Raw genomic sequence first — 17,609 nt, 5'->3', positions numbered from 1 at the left:
GGTTAACAAGGATCAGGCAAGCTATTTACACAACAAAACATGTTTATTTTAACTAAGACAAATATTTTACAAGCAGCAACGGGCATATCATGCTTGAATCACAATTCATGAAGTAAAGCTAATCACTTGAGACATCAAACAAAGAAATCTCACACTCAAGTTATTTATCATGAAAGGTCCTTAGCCCATAACGGCTTGCATTCAATTTTATAAATTCTTAATATACAACATTATACCATTCATTTATGCACATACAGACTAACGCTCAGCTCTCTAACTTCGTTGCAGCATACTACAATTGACTAAACAGGACTAGCATCGATTATCTACACAAACAATTGTGTATAGTAACATAGAGCAATCTACTTACTAGCTCTTGGTATCTTGTAAAGTCGTAGGGTTTTCGAGGGTATGGGTTAGTTCTGCTGATTCCTTCCTTGTTCTTGCGAGACGGCTGCGATTTGGTACTATTCGACGGTTGTCGTCTTGCAAGTTCTCTCCCTTGGAAAAGTAATATACTTCTTCGGCAATTTTAGGAACTGTTTCGGTTTCAGCTTATCAGCATACGCGTGGGTCGGTACTTTCGTGAACATCTCGAAAGAGTCTTAAGAGCCTCTCCTGACTCCCCTCTTTGCACTGGCAGTGAAGTTCCCAAGATCGCTTGGACGATTCCTCAAGGGACTCCCTACTCTTCTCCACCCGAGACTCCAGAAAAAATTTTAAAAAAAGGCCCCTTTTGCCCACCAATTATGGCCTTTTATATCATTCGACGTCCCTTGTCTTACATCCAAACTTCCCAGATTTTCTGGAAGTGCCCTGACGTCGCCTACATTTACTTTAGGTTTTCGCAGCAAAACTCCTATATTTCAGTAACCCTAGAGATTATTGTTCACCTTCAGCTCACTAATATAATCCTGTCTAATTCCTTTAGTTACATATACTTGTAGTTCTATATTCAGTTATTTTCACAATCTAATACAAAGTTTAATACATTAAAGCAGGTTATATACACTTCTAATTTTATATATTTTATGACCTATGTAAAATCGATATCATATCGAAATCTATGTAAAATGCAATCAGTAAAATCTCTTATTTCACCATAAGAGATTTTACACTACAGTCAAAAATGTTTATTGATTGCAATTTAAAAGCGGAATTGAAAAGTAAAAGACATGGTAGTCCTCATAGGAACAAAGGATTTATCAGGAGAAAAACAGCGTGAGATAGTTTATATCTCAGAATATGAAAACACTGCTGGAAGAAGCAAGAGTGAGAAAGTGAAAATAGTTAGTGTATTACACCAACATAGGATAACACAGAATTGATAACACTTTACAAATGTGCTTTTAAGTTTAGAACAGTGAACTTTTCATGAATGGTAATCTCATAAAACTTGGCTCTCAGAAGTAGATGTACAAACTGATATTGATCTGGTGGATCAGCACTAGGACTAAGTCGAGGGCTAGGGGTGAATCTTTCGTATGTCATTTCGCCTTATGCAGCTATCAAAGGGAGCAAGCTAGACCCAGTAGGTGCCGGTCCCAAGCCCGGATAAATGGCGAGGGTTGACGTCAGGAAGGGCATCCAGTCGTAAAACTTCACTACCAACTCTAGCTATGATCAAATGAGTCGAAAAGAAAGTGATACAAGGGCTAGGGCATAGCCCTTAAGCGACATATAGCCACATCACCCTACAGCTGCAAGAAGTGGACGAGGGCTACCTCATAAAGGGTGGGCGCGGTTAAAGAAGCAAGCCTAGCAAGTGGGGGGGGACGTTGCGAGTGGGGAACATTGAATGTTGGAAGCATGACTGGAAGGGGAAGAGAGGTAGCAGACATGATGAGGAAGTTGGAAGTTTTATGCGTGCAGGAGAGGGGGAAAAGGCGAAGGAACTAGGAGACGCGTATAAATTGTTTTACTCTAGAGTGAATAAAGAGGGAAGTAATGGTGTTGGAATTGTGGTGTGTCAGAATGAAGGGCGAAGTACTGGAAATGGGTAGGAGGAATGACAGGATCTTGCGAATGAAACTGGGTATTGGAGAAGAGCAACTGTTCATCTTATGTTACAAGTTGGCTGTACAGCAGAAGAGAAAGATGAATTCTGGAATGTGATAGATGAAGAAATGAGGGAACTGGAAGAAAACGAGATGGTGATTGTCGGAGGAGACATGAACAGACACATAGGGAGACAGAATAGGGACTGTAAAAGGGTGCCTGGTGGCTATGGAGTGGGAATGATGAACTAGGAAGGAGAGAGGGTTTTGGACTTCAGAGTAGCGTTTGATCTGGCAATTTTGAAGTCCTTTTTCTGTAAGAGGGAAGAGCAGTTGATAACATTTAGAAGTGGAAACAACAGTTCACAGATCAACTACATTTTGACTAGAAGAAAACATCTTAAGACAGTAACAAATTGTAAGGTAATCCCTACAGATCAAGTGGCACAGCATCATCTGCTGCTGTGCACAGACTTTAAAATAAGGTCGAAGATAAGAACCTTTGGAAGCCATGGGAGGAAGACAATTAAGTGGTTTCACTTAAAAGAAGAGAGTGTGAGGAACCGTTTTAGGGAGTAGGTGTTAGAGAGGATTGTGGATGGACTAGAAAGTGTACAAGATTGGTGGAGACATAATTCAAAAGCAATTCTAAGCTGTGCAATTGAGGTGCTGGTGAAACATCCAGAAAGATTAGAGAACAGAAGGAGTGTTGGTGGTGGAATAATAATGTACAAGAAGCAGTGATGGCTAAGAGGAAGGCAAAGCAGAAGTGGGACGAGTCAAGAGTGGAAGAGGACAGAGAGAAAAAGTGAGAAGCCAAGAGAGTGTTTGCACAGGTGAAGGCCATGACATATCAAGACCTTTATGATCAATTAGAAACAAAGGAAGGAAGGACAGAGAAAGATTTATCGATTGGCAAAATGTAGAAATCAGACATCAAAGGACATTGTACATGTGAGGTAGATCAAAGACTCTGGAGGAAGGGTATTAAGGAGAGATGTGGATATAAGAAACAGATGGAGAATATACTTTGACAAGCTTTTGAATGAAGAAAATGCAAGGACTCACAGAGAAGATGGGGAGCCTTATGAGGGGTGGTGCAGAACGTTAGCAGAGTGGAAATGAAGGAATCCATAAAGAGGGTGAGAAATTGAAAATCGGTGGCTCCTGACAGGATCCCAGTGTTGAGGCATGGAAGGCACTGGGGGAAGAGAGAAATAACCTACTGTGGGACCTGTTAACAAAAGGTTGTCAACAGGAAAATATGCCCGAGGAATGGAGGGAAAGTACTCTTGTTCCCATCTACAAGAGTAAAGGGGACGCACAAGACTGTAAAAATTACAGAAGAATAAAGTTGATGTCCAACACAATGAAAATCCTAAAGAGGGTTCTTCATGGAAGACTGAGGAAGGAGGTGGAGATTGCAAAGGAGTAATTTGGCTTTATGCCTGGTCGATCGACGTCAGATGCTATCTTTGGGTTACGGCAGATGATGGAAAAATTTCAAGAAGCAACGGGAGCTACATCTGGTATTTATTGATAGAGTGCCAAGGCAAGAAGTCTGGAGGTGTCTGAGGGAGAAGAAGGTACTGGAGAAATATATCAGGCTGGTGCAGGAGATGTACAGAAATGTGAAGACAAGAGTTTGGACCTGCCTGGGAGAGACAGAAAGTTTTCCAGTGACAGTTGGCTTACATCAAGGGTCAGCATTAAGTCTGTTCCTGTTTAATATTGTGATGGAGGAAGTGAAAGAGGATGGTGAGGCTGAGAAGGAAGTGGGATTCAGGATGGAGGAACTAGAGAGATGGCTGGAGTGCTATGCAATAAGAGGGTGCCAATCAATCTAAAAGGCAAAATCTACAGGACCGTAGTGAGTTCAGCTATGACGTATGCTATGGAAACTATGGCCCTGAGGAAAAATAACATCAGCAGGATGGAGGTAGTGAAGATGAGAATGCTTAGGTGGATGTGCGGTGTGAGGTGTGACCAGAAAGGATCGTCTGAGAAATGACTATGTAAGGAGAATGGTGAAAGTTATGAACTTAGATACAGCAGGCAAGGTTGAGATGTAGCTTTCTGTCTTTTAGCAAATATATAGTAAAGATACAAGAGGCAAGGTTGAGATGGTTTGGTCATGTGATGAGGAGGGAGGAAGAGTATATGGGAAGAAAGGTCATGCAGATGGATGTGCAGGGGAGGAGGGAGCACAGGCAGCCAAAGAAGATTATATGCTTTTGTTTGTAACACTTCTTCCATAATTCTAGACTTGATTTTAATTGATGATTAGAGTAACTTGTTAAGTCTTTTTAAATTGGTTAATCTTTGGCACAGGCAAGTAGTGTTTATTCTTAGAAACTCAGACTTTGAATTCAGCAACTCAGAAAAATAAGCCATAGAACTTGAATGATTTCAGATCAGTCAGGAATAAGAACATTAGATGTCTGTGGTTTTCTGCTGTATTCTTGTCCCCAACATATTGAAATTACCAGTGGTCCTTAACTTCACCAGAGATGGAGAATAGTTGTCTGCTGGTGTTCTGAAAATTAATTAGGGCTAAAAAGATTTTGCCTGCATTTTTTGGGTTGGAGTGGGGGGGGGGATAAAGACATTAGAAGATTATTTATGGAAAGAATAAAATATTTTAAAAAGTTATATTAAAAGGGATGTATTTCAAAGTGATAGACTAGATCAGAACTAGAAAGAGAAGATTTAGATAAGGTATTATCAAAATTTTTAGCATGATACCATCTAAAATCACAATAAAAAAGGGCTAAGAGTAGAAGTAATAGGAACTCTGACAGTGTTACATTTATAAAATAAATGATATCACACAACAAACTTTTATTACTTTTTTTTTCACTGAGTATAACTAAATAGATTAATGTAGTAATTTTAAGATGACATTTACTAGATTAAAAATTTGCAAAAGAATACTTTAAATAGTGTATCAGTGATTTTTTTTCCCCTTTCAATTGAATAGTTTATTTTGCATTTTCACAAATGCTTAAAAACCAGCTCACCTACACTTGAATCATGTGTGTATTACTTAATGATGTCTTTTTTGTTTTTGTCAGTGATTATTTCAAATTATTGTGGAAATAAGTTCTGCAACAATAAATATTAAGTATAGAACAACCTATCAGAAGGGATTTTGTAAAGTATTAATAATTCAGGCTTTTGAAGTGATAATGTTTAACAATATCAATATGCAGTTCGTTTCATTGGGTAAATGTGTTATAACAATGGTTTGCATACTTTGATCTTCCATATGTAGACAGCAAACCGAACCACCCACTTGGAGAAGACTTTGAGTGACCTGACTGATGAACATGATGCTCTCAAACATATGCATGAGACCTACAAAAGCAAGGTACTGATATAATTAACCCCACCAACCGTACCGATCTCACCAGTAGAGCACATTTTAGCACTTGCTTTGTTTGACTACCATATGTTTTGTTTCTAACAAAGGAGCAGTTTCCCCCTAATTTCCCTTGGTTACTCACATGGATGGTTTTTAAAGCCTATGCCTATTTTGTTTCTTGCATGCTTAATTTTGTTTACCATAACAGCAATTTTACTACCATGTAATAATGTTTGCGTTTCCTGCAGAAATTTCTGCTTGCCTAATTATATTACTCTTAAGTTTTTTGAGTTGATATATTTGCTTGGTAGTATGTGATTATTGATTTAGTATGATTAGCTTTTAATTGAACCTCTAATAATTCACATGTTGGCACCCAGAAACAAAATGCCTGCTCTCACAGGGTATTATGGCTTGGAGTACCTTGCATGATTTCCATTATACATGCATACTTGTTTTATTAAATATGGAGTGCATTTCTCAATGGATAAACAGTAGGTGCTTTTTGAGCATGTTTTTTCCCCTTTCAGAGAATTACAGTGTATGGATATGATGGTATTTTGATGCAGATGTAAATTGTGGGATGTATCCTGTTTTAATCTCAAGTTTTGTGTAACAGCATATGACCTTGAAATTAAATAATCCCAACTTGCATGATTTCTACATAGCTTTGCTTTCCTTCATATTTTGCTTTTAACTATCACGTATGATACTTTTTTTTCAGTGTTTATATATCTACTGTACTTTTTATTATAAATTTGAATATTTACATGTAGTTTCACATGTTTTATTTAATTATTCAAATATTGAAAAGCATGTCTTTGTAAAATCAGAAAAGCTGTAACACAAACTTGATTGACTCAAACTATATAGATTGATGACCATTTTTCTAAAATGGCTTAGTTGTTTTATGAATGTATAATTAATATTAAAATATTAACTTCTCTAAGAAGCTGTTTTGAAGCTGCATTTGAGATTTTAAGACTTGATGCTTCAAATGGCTTAGCTGAACTTGCATACACTACTTTTGATGATTTACTTTGATTTGGAGGCATGGTTTGGAGTAGAACATAAAATATATGGCTCACATTTTTAATTGTATTGATTTAATTAAAATTATTTATTTTAAAAATATTTCATACAGACCTTTTAGAAATGCACGACATTTGTTCATGCATCATTACTTGCATGAAGCTATGATTTTTGGTTAAAGTTTGTAATGCACTAAATTTTGCCAACATCTTCTTCACTGTTATTCATTCTCAAATTCCTTTATTTTATTTATGTACAGTTTCACTAGTTTCAAAATAGGCAGAAGATCTGTGCTAAACAAAGGTTTAATTAGATAGTAAAATTATGTTCTTTGGTAGAACACAAAAGCAGTACATTTAGTATTTGAAAAAGTAATGCATTTAATACCTTGGATGTTTTGTAATGGAATGTGTAAATGTTGCATGCATAATTTCAGCAAAGTTATGCAGTTTTTTTTTTAATAAAAATTCATAATATACAAATAGCAAAGAAGTAAACTGTAATTGCATACATAACATTAAATAAACAGTGCCAGAGGTTTCATCAGAAGATAATGATGAAACCTCTGACTGTTTTTTTACAGTCTTAATTTATTCACAGACACAACTGAAATTGGATAAATGAACTACAAATGATGCAGATTTATGAAGAAGGAAATTTAACATAAGAAAAATTCAGTGTCAACTTTGGGCTTAGACTACCTGCATAGATATTCTGTGGTGCATTTCTTCAAAGGGAATGAGACATAAAAGTTATTGTAACAGATACCTCACAACTCTGTACTGGTAACTTTCCAGTTAATCTGTATATTATAATAATGGATGTCTCTTATTCCATTTTCCTCACATGATTGGACAGTTGATTCCTTTAAAAAAAAAAGTATTATTATTATAAATTGTCAGGCCGATCTATATCAGTAGCCTCTGTCTTTAAAAAAGAAAATGAGATAAAATAAAAACTAATAGATAAATAAAAACAGACATAATGAAAGTCCACTTTTTTTTTAATCAAGAAAAGGTGTAAACCTATTGTGCATTAGTACTGTTGGCAGGTTGAGCTAGATAATCTGGAAACCCAACTCTAGAAAATGCCCCCCCCCCCCTTTAATATCACTCTTACACACACTAGAAATCACAAAGTTAGTAGCAGATCAATGCTCTGTGCTTAAAGGGGTATTAAAAGGAATGCATTCTGTTAATATTCATTTTGAAGAGCAGGAGGTCGTAGTTTTTTGGGGAATACTTAATGAAGGGGGCTGTTCCACAAATAGAATAAGATAGATGGAATGAAAGATGAATGAGAGCATGTTTGGCAAGTTGGCATTTCAACCTTAAAAGGATGTTGAGCAGCTGTTGCTTGTTACAATAGCATGGAACAAGCAACAGCTAATACGTGACAAGTTAGCAGGAATGGGCAGCATGATGAATGCCAGTTCTGCTGAACACCTTAAACACTGTCTATGGAAATATCTGCAGAAGACACAATGTAAGCTGAACATCTGTGAGATAGTGGCTGGAGAGAGAGAGAGGCAGAGGGTGTCAAATAGCTGAACTGTTATGTTTTGAACAGTATCAAGAATTTTGTTTAGTGTAGCACCAAAAGTATGAGAACAGTAGTACTCCAAGGTTGGGCGGATTTGTGATTGGTACAGAGTTAGTAGCAGGCCAGATGAAAAAGTAACATTGAGTAAAAAAAGGATGTTAAGTTTTTTTGCAGCTAAGGATACTATACAAGTGAGGTGGTTATACCAAGAAAGGCTAGGAGTACGTATCATCTGAGAAGTGAGATCTGCTCTTGATTGTTAAGCTGAGCATTATCAAAGGTAAAGGAAAAGTTTAAGAAAAATATTTCAAGAAAAAAGGACAAATGTTTTGGAAGAATTAAAGATGAGTAGACCGTTATCACCCCAATGAAGGATATATGGAGATTAATATGCTGGTCAGTTAACTAAAGGCATGGTTAAATAGCACTGTTTCAAGAGTCAGTTGATTAAGCCAGTTAACTGAGTTGCTGGTTAGAAGGTTGGATAATTAAGAGGACACTTAGTATTATTAACCAGTGAATTAGTAAAATTGTTAAACTATATTTGCCGATCTAAAGTGAAGAAAGTATACTAGCATATTATCTCATCTTCCTTTTATCCTCTTTTACCTTGCGGTGTCAAGGGTTTTATTAATCATCGGACCTCAAACCGTTCAGAGGATAAGGTGGTCAGCCCTACGTCCCGGTGTATCCTATGTCATATAGTGTTGAGTTCTCAAGGCCAGTTTGCGGGATGAAAAACCCCAGGATAAACTGGGGGGGGGGGACCCTACTGTCCACGCCCAAGACCGGCCAACTTGGCTATGGCTGAGGAAGATCCTTCAGTTTCTCACGTCACCAATGGGAATCGAACCTATGGCACTCCTTCGCCAGGCATATGGTTGCAAAGCACATAGCCACTAGGCTAACTGCGCAGACACTAGCATATTATTTCAAAAGCAAATATATATATATATATATATATATATATATATCAAAAGAGCTGCTTTATATATTAATAAATATGTAAAGTTGCAAGTTGAATAAGTAAGCTGATAATCTCCTTAAACTGCTGTTGCATATCATATCAGTAATTACTTTATTTCATTCAGAATTTATTTACTTGCATAAATTGTTATAGTTTATTCTTATCATCTATCATGGGATTGCACTCCACTGTATTATCTTTATAAACATTTTAAAATGGTTTTAATATCTGAAAAGATAATCAAATTTATAAAGTTACTGCATATCATATTAGTTATTACTTTATTTCATTCAGAATTTATTTACTTGGATAAATTGTTATAGTTTACTAATTATATGAAGAGCCAAAGGCTTCGCATAATTAGTTATATAAAGCTATATAACATGTAACTTGTTATAGTTTATTCTTATTATCTATCATGGGATTGCACTCTACTGTATTATTTTTATAAACATTTTAAAATGGTTTTAATATCTGAAAAGAAAATGAAATTTATAAAGTTCACTTTTGGAGCTTGTTTTCAAAATGAAAGAGGTCCTACTCTTATGGTTTTGTGAAATCAAAAACACTATTGAAAGTATAGCAAGTTGTTACAAAGGTATTGCAAGAGGATGGTGACATGTTTATGCTTGCCATGTTGCAATGTAAAATAAATTGCATAATAAAGGAGAGTTGTAAATATGCCTATGCATTTCTTAGGCTAAAAATACTGAAGAAGCAAGACTTGGATTCTTGAAATAACAGTTATTTTCTAACTCACCTAAAAGTCTTCCTGAACTGTGAGTCATCCAGATGCATATGAATGAATCTCAGTTCATTATAACTGTGCAAGATGTCTAGTGATTCAATAATCTCTAGTGATGCCCATCCTCCCACATATTAGTAAAAAGGAGTCAAAGTTTTTTTTTTCAGCAGTAATATGTGAGTATATCTAATTCTTTGTCACCTGGTTGGCCAAGCAGATAGCACTTTCATCTCCAACCAACAGGCCACAAGTTTGAATCCCACTGTAGACATGGATATTTGTGAAAGACTTTAGATAGTAGATAAATTGCCTGGTGTGAAACTACTATTTATTGGAGGCCTGAAATGGCTTGAAACAAGTTCCATACTTAGTTCCTATGTAACTGGATTTTCAGTTTTCTCATTTTGTGTTATGGTAAAGTGTTCTCTCTTCCAATTTTACTAATAATGCATGTCTTCCTCAGGGCTACTATTTTACCCAATGTCTTTCTCACATACATAGATGATTTATTTTTTCACTTACCTGAAATCCTCTTCAGAGTCTTGCTAATGACAGTAATCTTTACTCCTACTCATATGAGTAAACACTTGCAGTGTTCAAACATCTCAAGCTTGAAGATCATCTACTATAGCAATTTATCCAAGTAAATAAATTCTGAATGAAATAAAGTAATAACTAATATGATATGCAGTAACTTTATAAATTTGATTATCTTTTCAGATATTAAAACCATTTTAAAATGTTTATAAAGATAATACAGTGGAGTGCAATCCCATGATAGATGATAAGAATAAACTATAACAATTTATGCAAGTAAATAAATTCTGAATGAAATAAAGTAATTACTGATATGATATGCAACAGCAGTTCAAGGAGATTATCAGCTTACCATTATTCAACTTGCAACTTTACATATTTATTAATATATAAAGCAGCTCTTTTGATATATATATATATATATATATATTTGCTTTTGAAATAATATGCTAGTGTCTGCGCAGTTAGCCTAGTGACTATGTGCTTTGCAACCATATGCCTGGCGAAGGAGTGCCATAGGTTCGATTCCCATTGGTGACGTGAGGAACTGAAGGATCTTCCTCAGCCATAGCCAAGTTGGCCGGTCTTGGGCGTGGACAGTAGGGTTCCCCCCCCCCCCAGTTTATCCTGGGGTTTTTCATCCCGCAAACTGGCCTTGAGAACTCAACACTATATGACATAGGATACACCGGGACGTAGGGCTGACCACCTTATCCTCTGAACGGTTTGAGGTCTGATGATTAATAAAACCCTTGACACCGCAAGGTAAAAGAGGATAAAAGGAAGATGAGATAATATGCTAGTATACTTTCTTCACTTTAGATCGGCAAATATAGTTTAACAATTTTACTAATTCACTGGTTAATAATACTAAGTGTCCTCTTAATTATCCAACCTTCTAACCAGCAACTCAGTTAACTGGCTTAATCAACTGACTCTTGAAACAGTGCTATTTAACCATGCCTTTAGTTAACTGACCAGCATATTAATCTCTCAGTATGACTGGATTATTGAGAGGTGTCTGTAACAAAAGCAAAAGTTGCTTTTAACAGTGAAGTAATAAAAACAAAACTCATTTTGAATAAAGTAGCATGTCTCTCCAAAAAAGTGGGATATCATTTAATGATAACAAAATATACTTTGAATCCCAAAATATTGATTTGAAAAATGGTATATAGGAGATTTGAAATGAGGAGTGATTACCATTTAGTTTTGAGCAGGACAAAACTTATTATCTTAGTGAAAAGGAAAATATTTAAGAAAGTTTGTTAAAAAATAATCCAATTGTAACAGCTTTCAGAGGTGAGCTGTAGACGCAGATATACAAATATTACTAAAAATAATATATATATATATATATAGTTTGAAAATAAGATGGAAAAATCTGAAGAAAACATTGGATCCAGGGAGGGAGGTGGTGAAGTTGTCAAAGATAGAAAAATCAAAATTTCATGGTTTACTAAATAAGAGAGGCATCAAGAACAAGAAGAGATTGTTGTTATTATTATTATACAGGAATTTCCATGGAGTCAGAAGATTCATTGCAGAAGATCCATTATTCACAAATCAACTATCGTACCCCTCCTTAAAGTTATTCAATGATGAAACACTCACAGCCACCTCTGGCAATCCATTCTATCCAAGTAAAAAATCTACTCCCAACACTCTTGCTAAGTACACTCCTGCACAATTTTCACCAGAGACTCCTTGTTCTCATCCTTCCTGCCATTTACTGAAAAAAAAGTCTTCTGTGTCATTCCTATAAAATACCTTTAATAACTGATATCCTTCTTGTATTCTCTTTTTCTCGGCTAGTCTTTGAAGCCCACAGAGACCGTCAATATATTCTCATAGGAAGCATTCATAGGCCTGTCCAATCTTTGTCATTTGCCTCTAGATCCTCCACCACTTCTTCATCCCCCATGGAATCTGGGTGTCCAGATCTGTGTGCAGTAAGTTCAAATGTGGCCTTATATAGGGGAACAATAACCTCTCAATCCCTGCTTGTTAGTGTGTTCTTCAACAACCACATAATCATATGTGTTGTTTTTTTGTTTACCTTTGCAATATGCTCTCTAAAACTTCAACTCCCTGTCCACAATCATCCCAAGTCCCTGGCTTCATCAGTTTCCTGAACTTCATTTCCACCAATATAATACACAGCTTGTGATCTCTTCTTCCCAAAGTGCATCACCTTACACTCAGTCAGATTAAACTGGCAGCCATTTACCTTTGCCCTTACTGCTAGTCTGTTTAAGTCTTCCTGCAGAATCTCTGCATTACATTCAGTTACCATTTCTCTATCAACAAATAACTGAATATTTTTTGTCAGAACATTTCCTATATCAGTAATATACAAAATAAACAACAGCGGACCATGTATTGAGCCCTGTTGTACACCGCTGGTCACCTGCCTTCTCCTGGACTCAACTCCTCGATTTTGATTAGATTTCTGACTCAACTCCTCGATTTCTGATATGAAACAGGTGATTTTGATTAGAGGTTAGCTGATATTCATCGGCTAACCTGTAATCAAAATCACCTGTTTCATACCCACCTCCATTTTCTCCAATTTATGCAAGAGTTCTGTGTGGAATCTTGTCAAAAGGCGATTGCAAAGTCTAGCAATATCACTGATTAGTCATTTCCTTTATCCAACTTCACTGTCACTTTATTTTTAAAAATAGAAAATTACTAAAGCATGACCTACCCTTCACATAATCATATTGTCCTTCATAAAGTATCATATTCCTATCCATCTAGTCCTGAATTCAGCTTTTTTTTTTTTTCATCAAATTCTTCAATGCCTTCACCACTACTCTTGAGATGCTCATTGGTGGCTTCTTCTGTCTTGAAGCAGAAGTGGAATCTTTATGAAGTGGAACTCTTTTGTTGTCATTTGCACTATCACAGTACTGAGGCTTAAATTAAACAGCTTGGTCAGAGGAGCTGATAATTCCCTTGCACATTCTCATAATACACATGCAATATCACCATCTATTCCTATGCTGTTTCCATTGTGGTTCTGCAATATTTTAAGCACATCCATTTCTTCTACTTGTATTTTTCCATCACTCAATGTGACATCCAGCATTGCAATATCACCGCCTAGATGGTACATCCTTGCAGAATTATCACTCAGTAATTCAACTATTTGGTTTGATTTTGTTGCCTTACTATCATCAGCACTTCCATCCTTCCATAGTAATTCCTCCTTTTGCTCACCACATAGTGAAAGATTAAGATTTCTTTTGCCTCATCAGCTAGCTTTCTCTCATAATTAGCTATGGCCTTCCTTTACCATGCATGTCATTCTTCTTTCCTAAATCTTGTACTGCTCATGGGCATTCTTGATCAACTTTTTCTTTTTTATCCAACTAACTTCTATATAATTTAGCCTTCTGCCTCTGAGTATATACATTCTGATACTGCTTTCTTCAAACACAACATCCCTCGACCTATCTCCCACTCGCCATAAACATCATCCCCCCTCCAAATTCTTATGACATGGTACTGCTGAAAGCTGACTCCTCAACTTGTAATCACCTGCTTTGTAATTCCCCATGTATCCCTTCTTAATAGATCATTCTGCATGTCTGGTAATCTTCTAGTTCAAGACACATAATCACTTTCTCCAAGTGGAGACAGCATAGCTAGATTTGTTAGTGTGAAGTCCTCTGATGCTATTATATGATCTAGCATGCCCTGTCTGTGTCCCCTCCATTACATATAGAAAATTCCTGATAAGTCAGCATGTGCACGGTCACTGAGAGAATGTAGAGAAAAATGTAAGAAAGCAGCTGACCTGTGTAAAACTAGCTAAATTAAATTCTTGGGTGACCATGGAATGACTGGTAAGCATATAGAAGTTAAATATCTCAACATGACAAAATGTTCTGGAGGCTGTCAAAAGCTTAGAGGTGGAACAAAGAGTGATGTTAAAGGAATCAGTTACCTTCTATTACTGTTCTGAGAAGTCCTCCTTCCATCCTTTCAACGTATCCAAAGTATTTTAACTTTCTTCTGTCAATCTGTCAATATCCTTAAGAAGCCTTAAAGTTCTACTGATCTTTTCTAACACCCAATCATTTGTATGCCTTTCAGTATATGATATCCTCAACAGCCTTCTGTAACACCACACCTCAAAAGCAGCTATCCTTTTCTTATCTGACTTCTTTAGGTTCTGAGTCTCACATCCATAAGTCGCTATTGAAAAAACAACTATCCAAAATCCTCACCTTTGTTCCCATGGAGATAGATCCATCCTTCCAGATTTTAGGCAAGTCTCTGACTATAATTTTAGCCATTCCTAATCTTCTTCGGATGTCTTTTGAACAAGCAATTTTTCACATTAATAATGGATCCCAGGTACTCTTGCTGACTTATTCAGTTTAGATACACTTGTTTCCCAGGAGCTTCCCTGTTTGTATTTCCTTTGAGAACCATAATTTTTGTCTTGCTAGGATTGAACTTAATTCCTTTGTTGTTATTGATCTCATTAACTTTCTCAAGAATTTTTCCTAGTTCTTCCTCATCATTACAGAGGAGCATGGTATTATCAGCATACCACAGATTACTGATCAATCTACCACTATCCTAATTCTTATCTTGAGTTTATCCAGTGCTTCACGCATGATGTCCTCAGCATAGATACTGAACAAGTAAGGGGAAAGTAAACATCCTTGTCTAACTCCCTTTCCAACCTAAAAATTATTTAATCCAACACCTGTTTTTTATTGTGGCTTCTTGCTCCCTGTACAAGTTAGCTATCAACCTGATAGTGTGTTGAAAATTCCAAATTGAAATTTTCCTGGTTAGAGGACTTCTCCAAATTTTCTTGATCCACTCTGTTGTACAGTTCCTCACAGTATTCTTTCTACCTGTTTTTGATTTCCATTTCTTCTGTTAGTATTGCTCCATTCCTGGCTTTGATTATATCTAGAGGACAGTTTCTTTTTATTCAAAATTGAGGAATCTGTTGTGGTCATTTGCTCAAATGACTATCTCAACAAAAAAAAACAAAAAAAAAAAAAAAAAAGTCATTTTAAATAACATCCCTCTATGTGCATGGATGTTTGTGAATGTCTCTAGGTTGGAGTTGGCTGCCTCATTTATTCAAGGCATGAAGTTTTGTTTGGTCTTTATAGATGAGTTTTTAGATTATAGAAAAAGAATACTAATTACTGAAAAAGAGAGCCAAAAGGCTTCACTTCGGCAATGCAAAATTATTCAAATTAAGTGGATATTGAATCCAACATTATTTCAAAGCCGAATAGAGAAACTACAAGAGTTTCATGCCAAATATAGAAACTATGAAAGTTTTGGCGGATCCAAGCATAAGCAAACCTTTCATGACAGGGGCAACTCGTAGTAAAGGTGGAGTAAGCTCCAATCACTATCCTTAGTATTTCCCATAATGTAAAACACATCTCTTAGCAGACAGGTATGATGTTATACATTATAGTCAACCCATTATACTAGTGTAATATAGGTTTTATGATCTTTCATGGGTGGAGTCACATAAAAACAACCTAATATCAAATCTGACCTCAAAGAAGTGTATTCTGAAATTTAATGTTGCTATGCAGCATTTTTAATTTACTTAGCTTAATCTCTTTTTAAAACTTATTAACAGATTAAAAAGTCAGTCTAACTTGACATAAAACCATATAGTGAATTAAACTGATAATTACTGATCAGAGCAAAAACAAAAGTTTTGTTTTCTCAACCCTCATTAACTATGTAGTCTAAATACTGCATTACTGCTTATAAGGAAAATTGCATGCAAAGACCTTGATCTATGGAAATTGCCTCTTTAATAGATATGTTTAAAACATTTTCGTATAAACATTCGAGAAGATAACTGGTTTGTGACTACTGCATGCTGTTTGCATATTTCAGAGATTTTTCTGATGGGGTTTATATCTCATTATGCCATTTCTTTTCCTTATGTAATGTGGCTGTGGTAATTATAGGATATTTCCTGTATACACTTGACAAACTGGTTCTCATATACAAATAATGTTGCAAAGATGCTTTATGTTCAAACGACTATATAACAGTGATATGTACTAATCCTTTTCATCACCTCTCTACCCAACTTCTCTTACTGATTCCACTTTGTCATCAGAAGGAAAGCACTTTTTCTGTTTTCAGCCTCATTAACTTACTAGAATACTGTAAGTTGAACATATGGCTGTTTTAGATGACAAGAAAAATGTGAACACATTTCTCTGCAAGTGGTCGTGACTTTAGTAGTTTGTTATTTATTCTGCCAACGTTTGTACATCTGGCATGTCACATATTTGATGTGCCTGTATGCACATAAACATTTGTTGCTTATAGTTTACATTAAGTTTATAGAATTGTGGTTCTTGTTTAATTCAGAAGTTTATGTTAATCTTCAATGAGTACAGTTCTTTCAGTATTTAATATATTTTATCAATATCATTATTCGATTACAACTGAAGTTGAATATCATTTCATATAGTTTGACTTGCTTAATTTGATCTTAGGTTCACAAAATTTGATACCTAAATAACTAATATTACATGCCGGTTTCAAAAAAATGAGATACAAATCATAATAATCAATTTATTATTGATTTAGAAAATTCTAGTTATCATTTAATATTTTACTTTTTTTTTAATCATGGCTAATTAAAATAATACATATCAGATTGCACGTTTTGCTAATTTTTGCAAAGTACAGGGTGTTTCAAAAAGAATATTCCAATTTCAAATAATTATATTTAATTATGAAAATGTGGTACAGTTACAAAATAAATTACCAAGTATGAAGTAAGGCCTAAAGTTTCACTCACCACAATTATAAATGTTCAATGTCACATTCATTTGTGGTTTGTGGTTGCAGAGATATACAATTTTCAAATCGGAACATTCTTTTCGAAACACCCTGTATTATAAAAAAATTGAATTGAAATGAAAAGATATACAATTGTATTTTTTTCCCTTAATTTTTAGTGTGTGTGTGTGTGTGTGTGTGTGTGTGTGTGTGTGTGTGTGTGTGTGTGTGTGTGTGTGTGTGTATATATGTATATATATATACACACACACACACACACTGTATTTCTCCATGTATAAAATGCCTCCATGTATAAGACAAACCCTACTGTTTCAAACCCAAAGTTAAGAAATCAATATTTTAAATGTAAAACAGAACACATTTGATATTTTTTTAAATATTCAAAGTATATTTAGTAATTAGGTAATATTTCCTAATTTTTCCAAATTAGATAATATTTCCGAAAATAAAAAAACAATCTGGTTTTTTATTTTTGGGCATTTTTATGGGCTAGTGCTCAAAATATTGTTAATGCATTAACTCACCCCACCAACAAGTTGCAGACATATGACTGCTTTCAGAGTTCTGATTGGTTTATTTAGTCAGTCATTAATGATGTCA

At 35.4% G+C, this 17,609-nt stretch overlaps 1 protein-coding gene across 3 annotated transcripts in view; it reads left to right on the top strand.

Moving 5' to 3' along the window:
* Golgin97 (Golgin 97) overlaps positions 1-17,609 on the top strand; it is a 288,071-nt gene that overhangs the window by 87,216 nt on the left and 183,246 nt on the right. For 2 of the 3 annotated variants that reach the window (XM_090415540.1, XM_090415538.1), the window contains one exon: positions 5,272-5,367. The exons of the other annotated variant lie outside the window; for it this stretch is intronic. In XM_090415540.1, the coding sequence (XP_090271666.1) occupies positions 5,272-5,367 (96 nt within the window). The remainder of the gene's footprint in view (positions 1-5,271; positions 5,368-17,609) is intronic. 3 annotated transcript variants of the gene reach the window in all.

The sequence above is a fragment of the Typopeltis vanoorti genome, chromosome 3 (genome assembly GCF_054136105.1).
Source record: "Typopeltis vanoorti isolate ZY-2024b chromosome 3, IOZ_Tvanoo_1.0, whole genome shotgun sequence".
In the NCBI taxonomy this organism is placed as follows: Eukaryota; Metazoa; Arthropoda; class Arachnida; order Uropygi; family Thelyphonidae; genus Typopeltis; species Typopeltis vanoorti.
This window is presented reverse-complemented; position numbering and strand designations above follow the sequence as displayed.